Source organism: Rattus norvegicus, chromosome 9, assembly GCF_036323735.1.
Source record: "Rattus norvegicus strain BN/NHsdMcwi chromosome 9, GRCr8, whole genome shotgun sequence".
Lineage (NCBI taxonomy): Eukaryota > Metazoa > Chordata > Mammalia > Rodentia > Muridae > Rattus > Rattus norvegicus.
The window spans coordinates 18047217-18064103 of NC_086027.1; the positions used below are offsets into that span (position 1 = coordinate 18047217).

At 42.0% G+C, this 16887-nt stretch overlaps 1 protein-coding gene across 1 annotated transcript; it reads left to right on the plus strand.

The window, feature by feature from the left end:
- Positions 1-1958: 1958 nt before the first annotated feature.
- On the plus strand, positions 1959-10310 carry LOC134480538 (uncharacterized). Its single transcript, XM_063268074.1, has 5 exons — positions 1959-2177; positions 3028-3187; positions 4178-4309; positions 4979-5162; positions 9268-10310. Exons 1-5 carry the CDS (start codon positions 2048-2050, stop codon positions 9271-9273), a joined length of 612 nt encoding a protein of 203 aa, XP_063124144.1. The 5' UTR covers positions 1959-2047; the 3' UTR covers positions 9274-10310.
- Positions 10311-16887: the final 6577 nt, after the last annotated feature.

Below are 16887 nucleotides of genomic sequence, written 5' to 3' on the forward strand. Positions count from 1 at the left end.
TATGATCTCTGGCCAAGTTCTCTTCTGTTCCCAGTAGAACTCTGCCTCAGGCTGCAGAGGCACTGAAGGGCCAGCCTTCACCTTCAAGGTACAACCACTCTTTCAGCCTTTTCAGGCTCTCTGTTACTCAACTGGAGGCTTCAGCAGAGGCCTTTCATCTCAATAACAGAATCTTATCTAATCCAAAACATTGGGAAGCCATCCTACACTCCTCATTGTTTGGTTACCTGAGACCAAACAACATAGCTCTCTTCTTTCTGCCTGTTTTCCTGATTTGAAAGTAAATATTGTGCTCATCTGTGGTCTTGGTGGTAAGAATAAAATCCTTAACATGAATAAGAGGACCATGCAGAGCATGGCTTTACATTCTACTTGCAAATTGAATAGCTAGAGGGAATTACCAAAGAAAACAATAAGAATCCTAACAACAATTACAGAAATAATGAAATGAAATAAAACAAAAACAAAAGCAAAAACAACAATACTTTGTGGGTGCTGGAATTTAAGGCACGTATTAATTTTGACCAGCTTTGTAGGTATTTCCAATAAAAAGCAAACAAACAAACAAACAGCCTTATTAAAAGTGCTGCAGGTGCAGGAGAGAAAGCTGGGAGATGTCCTGTGCTGCTGCCCCCATGCTGTGATTCTGCAGCAACAACTTCCTTGGGAATAGGAACCTGTATGCAGTGGGATCCCTTGCTGGGCCTGTCATCTCAAAAAGAGGGGCTTCCCTAATCCCAAACCTTGGAATCCAGTTGACTTCAGGCCAGGAATGAAGTCAACCATCATTAGTGAAAGAGCAAGGGAAAAATTACATAGGAAAAAATATGTGCCTTAATCAGAAAAGATCCTCAACTTCTAAGGCCTCCACAATCTCCACCCCTCTCTTCTGAGCTGTGCATAGTGATGTTGTATAACTCCAGATGGTAGTAAAAGGCAGAGTTCTTCCCAGAAAAGTCATACATGATTTTCACCCTGACATCTGTGAGGTGAGGTGGCATCGTATCACAGAGTCAGCACACCCAGGATAAGGACACAGAAGCCACAGATGACAATGCCAATGGACTCCCTCCTGAACTTATGGACCCATTAAAATTGAGGTTTAGCCTAACCTTAGGCCATTCCACTCCCTGCCCATCCGCCTGATTTTTATGTTTGCTCTGAATAAAAGATCAGCGTGCAGCCCCAAATATCCTCAGGATTGGACTTGGAAATTCAGGAAGAACGATATTGGAGAAGGGATGGCTATGTGGTTACAATGTGGTAACACAAGGTCCAGGTTGACGTTTGCTCGCTGATGTCCGATTTCACTGTCTTGTTATATTTGAGAAAGGGAGGATGTCCAACTTAATATATAAAAGGTACAGAAATTTATTATTTTATATATGCCCTGTAGTTGATCCCTATGTTTCAAGAAAAAAGGAGTTTTTATTCTAAAAAAATAAGATAATAGACCATTGATTTTGTGAAATACATGGATATGTAAATAAAAACAATGTCAACTGTCAAGGACTGCACAGTAAGCAAATATTTCCAGGTTTTATACACTCAGAGGTCTAGAAGAAACATATTGGCCTCCATAAAAAGGAAAACCTTAGGAATCGAAATGTGTGTCACATGCATTGTCGCGAGTAGTAGATTTACTTTTAAGAAAAAACTCCCTCTTCCTTGGTCCCTAGAGATTTGGGTGCTAAGAAAAATCTGTTCTCTCATTCAGGTTGTAAGCAGCCCTCCCCAGCAAAAGCACTGTTGAGTTCTAATGATGCACAGAGAAACATCTAGCTTAGCAATAGAGGTTGCCAAATGCTATTCCCAGTGATGTATGAGAGACTGGAGGAAAGGGTCCGCACAGAAATTGATCAATTTTTGGAGAGCTAGTTAGCAGGTAGGTTATAGAACTTCCCAGTAGCATCATCAGTAAGCCCTTCACTGGACAATCTATTGTATCTAAGAGATCCCTAGAATCTTCTGTGATGTCACCAGTGTTGTGGTGACACCAACTGCCTTTGGGATATTCCTTCAGTTCCCTTTGGGTTCACAAACAGGCATGTTTCGCCAGCCGCTCAGGCTATTTCAGAAGGAAAGTGTTGATCAAGGAGAGACCACACCAAGGCTGAAGGAAGATGACCTCCTCTCATCTTCCTTGGAAGGAAGGAAATCATTCTGGGGAAGGCTTGGTGAGTCCTGGGCAGAGTTGGGGAACATCCTCAAGGAGGTATGTTTGAGATGTGCCTTCTAAGATTAGGCCTTACAAGCAGGAGCCTTGGGATTTCTCAAAGGCAAACCAAGAGTCAGGAGTTCCTGATCTTTAATTTGAGAGAAAGCCAGAAAGTGGTAAGCCTTCAGTTTCTTTTCTGGAAGCTTTTTAATTGTGAGTGTCAATGCATGGCAGGAGGAGGCACAGTGAGATTAACAATGTGACCATCCATGGTTGGGAGTTGAAGCATTTCTTCCTCTAGATTACTGTAGGTTACATAAGTCTCTGATGGTGAGAACAAGGAAGGATGCACCCCGAGAAATGAATTGAGTTCTCAGACACTTTGGGTGGAACACACATGATTAGAGCATGATGGTGCTAAGCAGTATGAACTCCAGGATTAACTGAAACACATCTGATATGAGATAACAACGTCCCAGATGTTTATGTATCAGTCAGGTTATACTATTCAGGGTGAGGGGTCCTGTAAAAGTGAATGTGGCACGTGTATGGCATTAGAGGTTGGGAAGAGGGACATAGCTTAAGAATCCACCTTTAAGGGGGTTGGGGATTTAGCTCAGTGGTAGAGCGCTTGCCTAGGAAGCGCAAGGCCCTGGGTTCGGTCCCCAGCTCCGAAAAAAAAAAAAAAAAAAAGAACCAAAAAAAAAAAAAAAAAAAGAATCCACCTTTAAGAAAGCTTTTCTGCTCTTTAAGGGATTCACCCAGTCTCTACCATTTCCCCTTCCTCACCTCCTTTTCGGATTCAGAATGATCTTTTCTGCCCATGGGCCACCAAATATGCAAATTCACTTGGGTTTATCTATTTACAGGTTTTGGTAGGAAGGCATCATCCCAAAATGTCATCAGTAAGCAAGAGGAGTGTTTAAAGGAACTGGAGGAACTTAAATTTGAAATCCAGAAGTGTCAATTCGAGAGGGATGAATTTTATCAAATCCTGGACCTTTATATCTATGATGATTGGGACCACAGGTAGTCATTATGGCCAGTAACCTGTTCACTGTCTTGTGCTTTCTCTCTGCTAACCCAAGATTTCCTCTTAGCACAAGAGAGGTTTACCTCTCATCCTGGATTTTAAGGAGATTTGGAAGGCATTTGCTTGTGAGACAAGCTAGGTCCTGTGTGTTTAGGGTCAACCTCTTTTGTACTTGACCCTGAGCTCCTTGGATTAGCATTGGTTCTGTCAACAGCTAGAAGGACCTGGTCACACTTGCTGCCTCTAAGTGAGGGGATGAAATGCCTGCACGTCATCCCTCTTTTCCTCTAATTTTTTTCATTATACACTGATTCTATGGCACCTCCATGCATGTAGTTGGGATTCTGCTTGTGTTTGTATATTGATTGGTATGTAAGTATGTGAAAGTGTTTGTGGGTATTAAGCTCTCGGTCAGGGAGTCTGGGGAGTTTCATGGGATCTTAGGATATGTCTGATGGACAGTTTGCAGGTCATGATAGTGGGGATGCCCACATGGATCAACTGAGCACTTTGCATCTTCTGTTTACTTAGGTGGTAGATAGGACCCTCCTGAGGGAAGGAGGGGTTACAAATCCTCTTCCCTGTCAAAGTAGTTATGCCCTCTGGGAATTCATGGAACAGTAGGAAACAAGGTTTGAGAATCCCTGTTTTCAAAACAAAAGAAATATCATCACAGCTATCTGTTAGACCCAAGCCACTGCAGTACAGTTGGTCTTGGGGGAACCATATCTCCACAGTCTTAGAAAATGTCCATATTTCAAAATAACTCTTTGCTGATTTGCGTAGAAATATTTCCTTGAAAGAATTGTTGTTGGAGTCTCACTGTTGTGTTTTTTGCTCTGGTCTTTGTGTTTGCCACATTCTTCCCTCCCCCCACATTTCTTAAATTTCAATTTTTTATTGGGTTTTTTTAATTTACAATTCACTTAATTCTGAAATCCTGAGTTCAGATGGTTATTTTTTTCTTGGGCCATGCCCCACAACAGGCTGGATGTCGAATTGCCAGTCCTTCAATCCGCACATGAGATGAGAATGATGGCTATGCAAATGATGACCAGTTCAATAAGTGAGGCCATGGAGAGGTACAAGGAGCTCATACAAGTGAACAGTTCCTACCGGTGAGTCGCTGACAGAGATGAGAACCCAGCACTAGGCAGGGAATGCTCCTGTCCTGTATGACATTGAACCAAAGTCAGGGCACTGGTTCTGTAGTGTCTGACTTTTAACAAGAAGCCTGCCTCCTGGCAAGGGTCTTATGTTTGTAGCTCTTGGACTCAGTTGTCCTACATGTGAAGGCTATAGAAGACCCTCCAATTGTTATTTTCCCCATTAAGGATCCTCTAGATAGAAAGTTTTGTACCGTGATGGGAATATCAATCAACTCTGAATCTCTAGGACTCTGACAGAAGATTTAAAGATCTGTGATCCATGAGAAACACATGGAAAGATTGTATAGCTATTGGGACTTCAATTACCCCTCAGAGGGGATTTCCCCACTACGTGAAGATGGTTTTAGCATATCATGGACATATAAGCACCCATATGGACCATTTCTTCTTCCTGGATTTATATAAACCGTCTTAGTGTCAGGATTATCAGAAGTACTTTGATTCATGTTGAATGTGGATTCTGGATTTGACCTCCTCTAATTGGTGCTAACTTGTATAGTGTGGCTCTGTTCTGGGGATGTCTGGGGATGAGGGATTCCTTGAAGGGATGATTGGACTTGCAAGAGTGACAGGCAAATAGAAGCTGGCTGGGTTTACCATTTTTTGTTTGTGGTTCAGCATCAGGCACTCCCAGCTTCTGCGTGAACAAACTCAATTGAAGAACAATATACAGATTTTGCTGAATGAGAACAGAGAACTGCTGGTGGAGCAGACTGAACGGCCAGCATCCTGTGTGGAGGCAAAGAGGCTCTGTGAAGAGGCCGGAATGAACATCTGTGTCCCCAGTGCAAAGGAACAGCAGGTAGGATTAGGCCTCCAGGTCAGGTTGTCCTCAGGTCTTTCCATAAACATAGACAAACCAATGTAACTGTCTATTGATTGATCCATGTCCTGACCTAGGTCTCATCCAAGTGTTCATTCATGTGATGGTTTACAAGGCTTTCTGTGGAGATAGCCCCTCTTCAGGAAACTGCATGTTTGGAAAGCGAATGCTCCTGCTCTTTGAGACTCTGCAGTTTATTAAGGGAGATGGGTTGATCACATATCACAGCACTACATGCCATGTGTGTGGAGGGTGCTATGTGGGAGCCCCTCTTTAGACTAGAACAGGGCTTTGAGGGATGAAGCAAAAGCCTGGAGCTCATTTTCATTACAGGGATCTTGTGAGACTCCAGGAAGTAAGTAGTTTTCAAGGAGGAGAGGCTGGTGGAAATGGCAAAGAACCGGTTCTCATTTGTGGTGGCTTTTGTTCTTCCTCCCCTCATGTCCCTGTATATGAAAATGGTGACTTCATGCTTCATAGATCTTGGATAACTACAGAGCCTGAGGAGCAGCATGTCAGTCCTGTCTTATTTGAGTGCTCCTGGAGAGTTCGTATGTGGGCCTTACAATCTGAAGCTGGATAGAAGAACAAGGATGTGGAAAAGGTTTCTCAAAGGCTGAGGGTTGGCATGAGAGATTTGAGACTTCAAGAACAAAGTTATCCGTATATACCCCCAATTCTCACCAAGAAAGGTGCATTGCTGTGCTGATCTGCATCTTAGGGAGCCTGCGGGGAGGCCAGTTCATGACATGCAGTTTTGTCCAGTCATTATCCAACTTCGTCCTTTAAGCCTAGGTCTCTCAACAAACATGAAGCTTCCTTTTTTTGTGTTGTCCAGCAGTCTTTGCATCACCGGTCCAGTTCCAGGTGGAGCCCTGTCTCTTATTTGTCTCAACACATTCTTAAACCATTCAACTATTTTCAAAATAAGGATTAGATTTCTTCACTTTACCTGAACAGAGGTATCCCCCGGGAAGATTCTGGATTGTCTTATTGGCTTCACCATGATCTTGCATGGAATCCTAGAGTGCATCCCTCTGCTGACATTGCTTTGCTGACTATATCATGGGCATGGCATTCTTTAAGGATAGATTCCCTCTCAATACTGTACACAGTGCTGCATTTCAGAAAAGTCAGGGTATGTTATTTCTTTAGCCTCCTTCTGACTGACATTGAGGTTGTTTTAACATCACATGAACTCTAATGTGATGAAAAGTTCCTGGTAAATGACCATGAGTCCCTGTCTTCTCTGATGGTTCCAAGGTCTTCTATGAAGGAAACAGGGTAGTTTTAGTGAGGGGCCTATGATGAGTCAACATAGAGCTTGATGGAGTCTTTTCCTAGAATCTCTCTCTTGGGAATTTGATGTTGTATTGTTTAGGCTATCTGTGCAGAACATGTAACTTACTTGTAAAACCAACAAGTATCTGCATAGAAAGGTTTCCTGAAGTGGAAATGAGTACAGGCCAGGGCAGCACAGCCTGCTTGAGTCTAAGAGACTTGTACACAGCATAGCTCCCACTAATTCCTCACTCAACAGGAAATGTGCTGCACAAGATCAAAGTTTTCATTTGTGCGTGCAAGTGAGTATCTGTGTATTTCTGTGTGTTTGTGTGTGTTTGTGTTTGCAGTAGTGAATGTGTTTCCCTCTATTTCCAAGTTTCATGAGAAAAGTACTCTAAGAGTTCACTTTACATCCATGAAACATGAAATACAGCTGCCCAGTTATTTGGCATCTCCATCCAGCTCTGTACAGCAAAAGGACACTTAAGGTATTAATTTAATCTGTTTTCAAAAATACCGTAAAAGAATTATCTCGTGATGTCTGGGGGAGGAGTGGGAAATATGTTCAAGTGAGTCGTGTTTCACAGTGGTAACAAATGGTACAGGCCTGGAGCTTGCAGGTCCCTTTTAGTTATGGTGTAAAAGAAGGACAATAAAGTCTTGTAGAAATGCAGCCCCCCCCCAAAAAAGAAATGCAGGCCCCCAAAAAGAGGACACAAAAACACCTGTAAAGTTAGATTTTCAAGTGATTAGGGGTAAAACTACTGGTCTGCATTGAAATCCTTTGGAGCACATCAAAGGAAAGGAGTACAGGGAGGTAAGGGGGGCTTCTCTCTAAAATCCATGAGTTTATGCGGCTTCTCTGTTCTTTGTGAATGGTGAAAGCCCACTGGAAGGGTGTGTCACTCACTGTGTCTTCTCCAAGGTTGCTTTCCACATGGCCTGCTACCATTTCTCTCCAGCTACCTTGGCACACTACAGCTTCCGCTGGGACTTTGGCTTGGATTTTATTCATTGAGAATTTGAGTTGCTTGGAGTTGTATTGTCATCCAGCAAAAGCCCCATAGCTATGCTGTGGTGCAAGAACAGGGCAGTGTCAGGAGCCCCTTTGGTGCACAGATAATCTAAAGCGCTCCCCTATGTTATCTGTGTAGCATTCTGCAAGTGCTGTCAATCAACATCATTTTCTCTCAGTTAATTTCAGCCTCAATGGAGTTAGGAGAAATGATGAATTTCAGATGGGTCTGGGAGTTTAAGAACAGGTAGCCCTATGAGAAGCCATGTTCAGAAAGTGGAACAGAAGGTTTAGTTAACCCAGTGATTCCACAACAAGGAGTAGGTATTGCCATTGCAACTAGGGCACATCAGTGTTGTAGTGGTCCCAGAGTAGCCCTGAAGGAGAATCTATCCAGACGTCCATCAGGCAAGGAGTAAAAGTGTACCATAGGGTGGAGCCCTTCCATAGATTCTGATTCAGTCTGAGAAAATCCATGCAAGCTTTTACGTACTTACTCAAAATATCTGTGGCACAATCACATTACGGGGAGAAAAATTGTTGATTTGGATCCTGGTTATGGAGATTTCCTATGATTCTAGCTTTGGGCATGAAGTCACTCAGTCTATGGTAAAGACAGCTCAGATTAGAAGAAGCTGCACACTTTGGGGAAAGTCTGAAACAGTGAACAAGAACAAGAGTCTAGTCCACCACCAACATATGATCCTTTGCTGGGGAACAAGACTGCTCTACACAGCCTCGGGAACTTGCAAAGCAAGATTGGTAATAGGGAAAGAACCCTGAGTCTATGTCGGTTTATGAGAGGACAGCACATCACTGACTGAGCTATCTGTAGGCTCTATTCACTATGTACATATCCCACTCAACATTTGTTTTTATGCCTCCAGCGAATCCTGGGGAATCTTTACATTAAGCATTAATGTTCAGGTAGGAACACAGGCTGGAATCCATTTGAATATCCTTTCCCTATATAAGTACCTGTTTTGGGTGAATGACCACCTACATGGATTTCAGCCTCAGGCAGCTAAAGAGCTACTCAGAGTATAGTTCTGGTACAGTTCATGTGAATTTTGCCCATGAAACAATATATATGATCCTCTGGATTTCTTGCTATGTTCTACTCCTTTCTTCCTGTGATCTCTCTGGAAAGATCTGAGGACATTTTCTCTTCTGTCCTCTCACAAATTGCCTTACACTAGCCATAGACTTACAGGGTGCTGTTCTGTTTCTACATCACAATCAGCTTTAATGTCCATGTGTACGCTAGGAAGATTTGCATGGAGCACATTCTCAGTGATTACAGGATCTATGCAATTCCCATGGATTTGAAGTGAGATGGCTTCTCTGTGTATTTGCAGATTCAGTGGTTACAAATGGAAACTAGACGGGTTCCTTCAGTGCTAACATAATCAGAACTTTCACCTCAATTCTGGGCATGTTCTCCAGAAGGAATCCACATGGTATTCTAGGTTGCTCATACGTCTCTTGAACTCAGATTCAGACCCAGCTACAATGTTATTATTCAATATAATATACCTGGACCAGTGACAAAATATGCTCATTTTTCTCTTAATCCCAGTACAGTCCATAGTCCACAGTTCAAATTCTAGCAGTTTGAAAACCTGAGATATAAATCCAAGCCCAGGTACTCTATGACACTTGGGGATGCAGGGACTGACCTCAGCTGACAGGTCATGCTGGATTGTCCAACTGAATAGAGCTGATGTAAGAGGGAGAGCTGAATTGGAAACCACTCACTAAACCTTTATTCCCTTGCTCTGCTAGGTCTGAAATTCTCCAGCAGAAACTCGAACATGACACAGACCAGGACAAGATCTCCCTTGGAGAGAAGAGCTACAGGAGGAGAACTAAGTGTGCACAGCAAATACACCACTATTGCGTCTCATCTGTAATGTCCATAGCAATTGTGGACTGCATTTTCCTCCTTTACTTTGATTTCTTTGGATTGAATAGACCGTACTTTCACCTCAGCTCTCTCCAGCAAGTGTACACTTTTGGAGGGACCCAGAGAAGTGTTGATGCACATCAATCAAGGGCTGCTGGTCATCCAGAAAGACTGTGCACGTGTAAATTTGTACTTGTCCTGATGGGTCATCCAGAAGAGTTTCATGGAGATCAGTTCACAATATTGGAAAGTCTTTGAGACAAAGTCTGTAATATCATTTATACTCAGTATTGGATGGCTTTGTCCTTAATGCCCCCACTCCAACAAAACAGACCTACTTCCACTCCTCTTGGAAAGATTATTACCATCAGTAACTGCTTGTCTACTGTGTCTCCAAGGAAAGACACAGGCTATAAATCTATTCTGCAAAAGGAGCAGCAAAAAATGCTTAGCGCAGCTCCTCTATTTAAGTGTGGCTGAGTTTTAATTATTTTGGTTATTTGGTTTTCCTCCTATTCGTTTGAAGTTTTGTTATTTATGTGTTGTTGTTTTGTTCATTTTGTTTTCTATTTTGATAAGGATATAGACTGTGTATATTGACTACCTGCATCTGGTTACTATCAAGTAAAATGGATATATCCTGGTGAAAAAAAGAGTAATCTCAAACTCTTCACTCTTAAGAACCTTCTTTATTGATCACTAGTGTCAACATCTGAAGTCCCACAGCTATCAGGGAGGGATGGATCTCTGCATTCTCATGGGGACTGGGCATCAAAATCACTTCCCAGTCAGACTGAGATTCAAAGGCAATTATACAGTCACTGTTCACTGTGTTCCAAACTCTGTGAATTTCAACTTCATATTGCATATATTACCCACTGTGTATGCTTGCTGTCAAATATATAGTTACCTCTTAATTATACTCTGTGGATGAGAGTGTTGAACAAATTAATGGGATAAAATTAATTTCTCTGTAATATCTCCCAGGACATATAAACGTGGCATAAGGGAGTTTAAAGCAATCCGGAAGCCTGCACCCAAATCCCATGGTGGGGAGTGCTGAACACCCAGGAATGCAGATAATCCTGAGACCACAGGACAGAAAGCCACTTCTGACCAGCTCTGCCCACATCTCTGGCCCAATATTAATCTGCATGCTGCCTCTGGAAACAGGAATAGAGGAGCAGTCAGTGGCAGGAACCTGCTTGGTTCAGCCTGGACCCAGAACCTACCTGGGCCCTGAGCATATTTGAAGAAAACCAGAGGCATACAATTCTCTATTTCCTGACTGTGGCTTTTTTAGATTCGAAGCTCTAAACACCATTTTGTTGTTGAATTTTAATTGGATATCTTTCTTTTTGAATTCAAATGTTATTCTTTCCTTTTTCCCAGAAATAAGTCCTAATACCATCGCCCTCCCCCTCTGCTATAAAAGTATTCCCTTCACCAGCCATCCACTTTCCCAGCCTAGGCAGGACCAAGGGCTGCTCATTCCATTTGTGCCCAAGAAGACCATCCTCTGATACACATGCAGATGAGGCCATGGCACAGTCCCTGTATAGTGGTTGGGTAGTGGTTTAGTCTCTGGGAACTCTGCTTGGCAGGCATGGTTGTTCTTATGGGGTTGCAAGTCCCTTCAACTCTTTCAATCTTTCTGTAATTCCTCCAACTGAGGTCCTGTTCTCAGTTCAATGGTTTGCTGCTAGCATTCGCCACTGTATTTGACATGCTCTGGCTGTGCCTCTCAGGAGACATCTATATCCAGTTCCTGTCAGCCTGCACCTCTTAGCTTCATCCACCTTATCTAGTTTGAAGGCTGTATGTGTATAGGTCACATATGGGGTAGACTCTGAATGGCCATTTCTCTAGGCTCTGTTTTAAACTTTGCCTCCCTATCCCTTCAATAGGGATTCTTCTTCTCCTTTAAAGGAAGGAGTGAAGAACCAGCATTTTGGTCATCCTTCCTGAATTTCATTTGGTCTGTGAATCTTGGAGAATTTGAGCATTTGGGCTAATATTCACTTATCAATGAGTGCATACCATGTGTGTATTTCTGTCATTGGGTTAACTCACTCAGGATGATATTTTCTGGTTCATTCTATTTGCCTATGAATTTCATGAAGTCATTGTTTTTGATATCTCTGTAGTATCCTATTGTGTAGATGTACCACACTTTCTCTTTCCATTCCTCTGTTGATGGGCATCTGGGATCTTTTCATTTTCTGACTATTATAAATAAGGCTGCTATGAACATGGTGGAGCATGTGCCCTGTTGTATGTTGGAGCATCTTTTGGGTATATGTGCAAGAGAGGTATAGCTGGGTCCTCAGCTAGTGCAATGTCTAATTTTCTGAGGAACCTCCAGACTGATATCCAGAATGGTTGTACCAGTCTGCAATCTCACCAACAATGGAGGAATGTTCCTCTTTCTGACATCCGTGCAAGCATCTTCTGTCGCCTGAGTATTTTATCTTAGCCATTCAGACTGGTGTGAGGTGGAATCTCAGGGTTGTTTTGATTTGCATTTCCCTTATAACTAAAGATGTTGAACATTTCTTTTGGTGCTTCTCAGCCACTCCATATTCCTCAGCTATGAATTCTTTGTTTAGCTCTGAACTGCAATTTTTAATAGGGTTATTAGTCTCCCTGCAGTCCAACTTCATGAGTTCTTGTATATTTTGGATATTAGCCCTCTATCAGTTGTAGGATTAGTAAAGGTCTTTTCCCAATCTGTTGGTTGCTGGTTTGTCCTAACCACAGTGTCCTTTGCCTTACAGAAGCTTTGTACCTTTATGAGGTCCCATTTGTCTATTCTTGATCATAGAGCATAAGCCATTCGTGTTTTGTTCAGGAAATTTTTTCCAGTGTCCATGTGTTCAAGATTCTTCCCCGCTTTTGCTTCTATTAGTTTGAGTGATCTGGTTTGATGTAGAGGTCCTTGATCCACCTGGACTTAAGCTTTACACAGGGCAATAAGAAGGGGATGATTTGTACTCCTCCATATGCTGACCTCCATTTGAACCAGCACCCTTTGCTAAAAATGCTATCCTTTTTCCACTGGATGCTTTTGTCTCCTTTGTCAAAAATCAAGGGACCATAGGTGTGCTGGTTCATTTCTGGGTCTGCAGTTCTATTCCACTGGTCTATCTTCCTGTCTCTGTACCAATACCATACAGTTTTATCACTAATGCTCTGTAAACTGCTTGAGTTCAGGGATGGTGATTCCCAGGGAAGTCCTTTTATTGAGGATAGATTTAGCTATCCTGCGTTACTTGTTATTCCAAATGAATTTGCAAATTGTTCTGTCTAACCCTATGAAGAATTGGAATCGAATTTTGATGGAGATTGCATTGCAACTGTAGGTCACTTTGGGAAAATGGCCATTTTTACTATCTTCATACTGCCAAGCCATGAACATGGGAGATCTTTCCATTTTCTGAGATCTTCTTCAATTTCTTTCTTCATATCATGAAGTTCTTGTCACACAGATCTTTCACTTGTTTGATAAAAGTCACACTGAGGTATTTTTATATGATTTGGGACTACTATGAAAGGTGTCATTTCCCTAATTTCTTTCTCAGCTTGTTTATCTTTTGTGTAGAGGAAGGCTACTGATTTGTTTGAGTTAATTTTATACCCAACCACTTTGCTGAAGTTGTTTATCAGGCTTAGGAGTTCTCTGTTGTAACTTTTGGGGTATACAATGTATACTACCCTATCCTCTGCAACAGTGATATTTTGACTTCTTCCTTTCCAATCTGTATCCTTTTGACCTCCCTTTGTTGTCTGAGTTCTGGCTAATGCTGGGGACAACATACTATGGAGACATCTCAGTAGCCCGCAGTAGCTTTTTGTAAAAACTGGTTGTTTCCATTTCTCCAAACCTTAGCCCTGGACAACGGCTGTATAGATTTCATTTGTGTGTGACTGCCTATCCGTTGGCCTTGGTGTGCACAATTATTGTATTCTATCTGACTTTCCTACTTCTTTCTCCTTCTGCTCTGGTGAATTCTGTGAAACTAGATGTTCCTTGATGTTATGATTCTTAGACAATTGGAAATTGATGCATAGGGGCACAGCACAGCACAGCCCTAGTGGCCCAGGTGGATACTGTGTATTCTCATCTTGGAAAAAAATGTAATAACTGCAGAATTGTAGTTCTAGATTAGGGTTTGACTTGCAAAGACAGCTTGAAGAAAATAAGAGAAAATGAATTAGAGCCAACATTGGGACCCTAAGAAAGGAAAAAGTTATTGAAGTTAGGAAGTAAGTTTTACATAATATTATAGACTAGTTAAGAAAGTATAGAATATATAAAATAATATACTAGTAAACTAAGTCTAACTACTGGAACCCTTATGAGAGTCATTGTGTGCAAGGAACAGAACGCTAGTGGAATTAGTGTGCTAAGGGTTACCTTGATTCTTTCTGGCCACTGCCTGGCAGTTTTGCCTATGTCATTTATCATTAGAGTGTCACAGGAAAATGCAATTAGCTGATCTCGGAGCTTTGGACTCTGAAGTATAAAAGTAAAGAGTTAAAGTTTAAATAATGATAAGTTTACAATTATTATTATTATTATTATATTGGCCACAGGCCTGGGTATAGGGCTAGCCTGAAACTTTGGGGAACAGTTGTAATTCTTAGTTCTTGGTGGGATGTAGTCATTCTTTGCATTTGATTTGGCAATGATTATAAAAGCTCTTTTTTCTACCCGCTTTTGGATTATTAATAACTACAGAACATGTGAAGAGTAAATGAGAGAGTGCATGAGGGAGTGAATGAGAGAGTAAATCACAGAGCAAATGTAAGAACAAATATGAGAGCCAGGGAGAGAGCATAAGAGGAGAATTTGAAAATGAGTGAGGAGAGAATGTGAGGTGTGTATGAAGATTGTGTGTGTGCGTGAAAGGAGAGTGCATGTGGTGTGTGTGAGATATGTATGAGGTGTGTATGAAGAGTGTGTGTGAGAATGAAAGGGTAATGAACAGACGTGTGCATGATTGTGGGAATTTGAGAAAAGAAAACTGCAATAAAAAAGGCAGAGTGCACAAAAGAATGCAGAGTGTGTGCAGCCTCAAGCTGAGAGAGAGAGAGAGAGAGAGAGAGAGAGAGAGAGAGAGAGAGAATAACTTTAAGCCTTGAAGTTGCCTGTCAGTTTGTACCCAAAGTGTCGTCTGTGGATATGTATTATGTGCCTTCCAGATATTCCTGCTTCCAGGTGAGAACTCTGATCCTGTGAGAGGCCAGGAAAGTCTGACAGAATGGCTGCAACCCTGAGGGCAGAGGATAAAATATTTGGCCTAGACCTCCTAATTTATCTTTTCACCTGAAGCCTCATTATTAAATTTTCTTACTGGAATAGGACTATGATCCTGGTGAGCGTCTTGTCTCTTGGATACTTAATCATTTCTTCGTTGTCACAGACTGTTTGAGCTTACTCCAGTCACTGGGAGTTACTCACACCTTCAAATTTGCTGAACTTTTCAGATTTCTAACATTTGTGGCAAACTGAGTGACAAAAGCAATGAATGTTGAGCACTTCACTGGTGTCCAGTGCATATGGAGCTACTGGTGTATGGATATGGTAAGTCCCTAGGAGTTACTCTAAGAAAGTAGGACTGTGCTCTTAGGACCCCTGCCTGACCTCACTTCACTTTGCCAGCTTTGTGGGCTTCTACACTGCTGCTCTGAGAAGAACTGAAAACTAATGAAATAGATGTGTAGCCTCCCATTACCTTTGTCATTGTTAGGATATTAGTAGGAGAGGTTTGATTGAAATATACTCTCAAAAATATTAACAAAACCACTGCCTCTTGTGTACCATCTGGATGAAGTACCAAGTTCACAGACAGTTCTTCACAAACTTCTCAAAGCCAGCAAACTGGAGCATGAAGAAAGCCAAGTCCAAGGCATTCAAAACCAGCATCCTCACCAATGCCCCCAGGAAAGGCTTTGTTAAAAGAAGGGAGGTACTGAGACAGTTGGCCCTCATACACTCAGAGAAGACTGTGCCAGGAGAATTGGGGAAGGATTGTGGGAGAGAGTAATTAAGTATCAGTAGTCAGTGAGCAGAACGTAAAGTGAAAAAGAAAAAATATATAAATATAAATAAAACAAAGTTCTTTAACAAAATGGGATACAATGTATTGCTGAACTAACTCTACTGTGTTTACACTTGCACTTGCTTTAACATGTAGAGAGACTAGATGTGATAATGTAGGATGCCCTTGTCGTTTACATATACTATGTACACAGCAAAGATAAATGAAGTGGATAACATGCAGATCACAGATCCATTGTTCCCTCGCATCTATGTGACTCTGCTTCCCTTTATCAGGACTGTGGAGGCCTCCTCTCATCCAGGTCTCAGGGCTCAAGCAAAATGCAGTCCCCTATGATCTCTGGCCAAGTGCTCTTGTGTTCCCAAAATTACTCTGCCTCAGGCTGCAGAGGCACTGAAGGGCCAGCCTTCACCTTCAAGGTGCAACCACTCTTTCAGTCTTTACAGGCTCTCTGTTACTCAACTGAAGGTTTCAGCAGAGGCCTTTCATCTCAATAACAGAAGCTTACCTAATCCAAAACATTGGGAAGCCATCCTACACTCCTGATTGCCTGCTTACCTGAGACCAAACTACATAGCTCTCCTCTTTATGCCTGTTTCCCTGACTTGAAAGTAAATATTGTGTTCATCTGTGGCATCGGTGGTAAGAATAAAATCCTTTACATGAATAACAGGACCATGCAGAGCATGGGCTTCACATTCTAGGTACAGAGTGAAGAGCTAGAGGGAATTACCAAAGAAAACAATAAGAATCCTAACAACAATTACAGAAATTATGAAATGAAATAAAACAAAAACAAAAGCAAAAACAAAAATACCTTGTGGGTGCTTGTATTAAAGGCATGTATTAACTCTGACCAGCTTTTAGGTATTTCCAATAAAAAGCAAACAAACAAACAAACAAACAAACAAACAGCCTTATTACAGTTGCAGCACGTGCAGGAGAGAAAGCTGGGAGATATCCTGTGCTGCTGCCCCCAGGCTGTGATTCTGCAGCAACAACTTCCTTGGGAATAGGAACCTGTATGCAGTGGCATCCCTTGCTGGGCCTGTCATCTCAAAACTAGGGACTTCCCTAATCCAAAACCTTGGAATCCAGTTTACTTCAGGCCAGGAATGAAGTCAACCATCATTAGGGAAAGAGCAAGGGGAAAATTACATAGGAAAAAATATGTGCCTTAATCAGAAAAGATCCTCAACTTCTAAGGCCTCCACAATCTCCACCCCTCTCTTCTGAGCTGTGCATAGAGATGTTGTATAACTCCAGATGGTAGGAAAAGGCAGAGTTCTTCCCAGAAAAGTCATACATGATTTTCACCCTGACATCTGTGAGGTGAGGTGGCATCGTATCACAGAGTCAGCTCACCCGGCATAAGGACACAGAAGCCACAGATGACAATGCCAATGGACTCCCTCCTGAACTTATGGACCCATT

What these genes read in the sequence shown, in the direction of transcription:
- LOC134480538 (XM_063268074.1), top strand. Translation starts at nt 2,048, where the DNA reads ATGTTTCGCCAGCCGCTCAGGCTATTTCAGAAGGAAAGTGTTGATCAA. An exon ending in ATCATTCTGGGGAAGGCTTG is followed by an intron (nt 2,178 to 3,027) that starts GTGAGTCCTGGG and finishes ATCTATTTACAG; the next exon opens with GTTTTGGTAGGAAGGCATCA. An exon ending in TATGATGATTGGGACCACAG is followed by an intron (nt 3,188 to 4,177) that starts GTAGTCATTATG and finishes GCCCCACAACAG; the next exon opens with GCTGGATGTCGAATTGCCAG.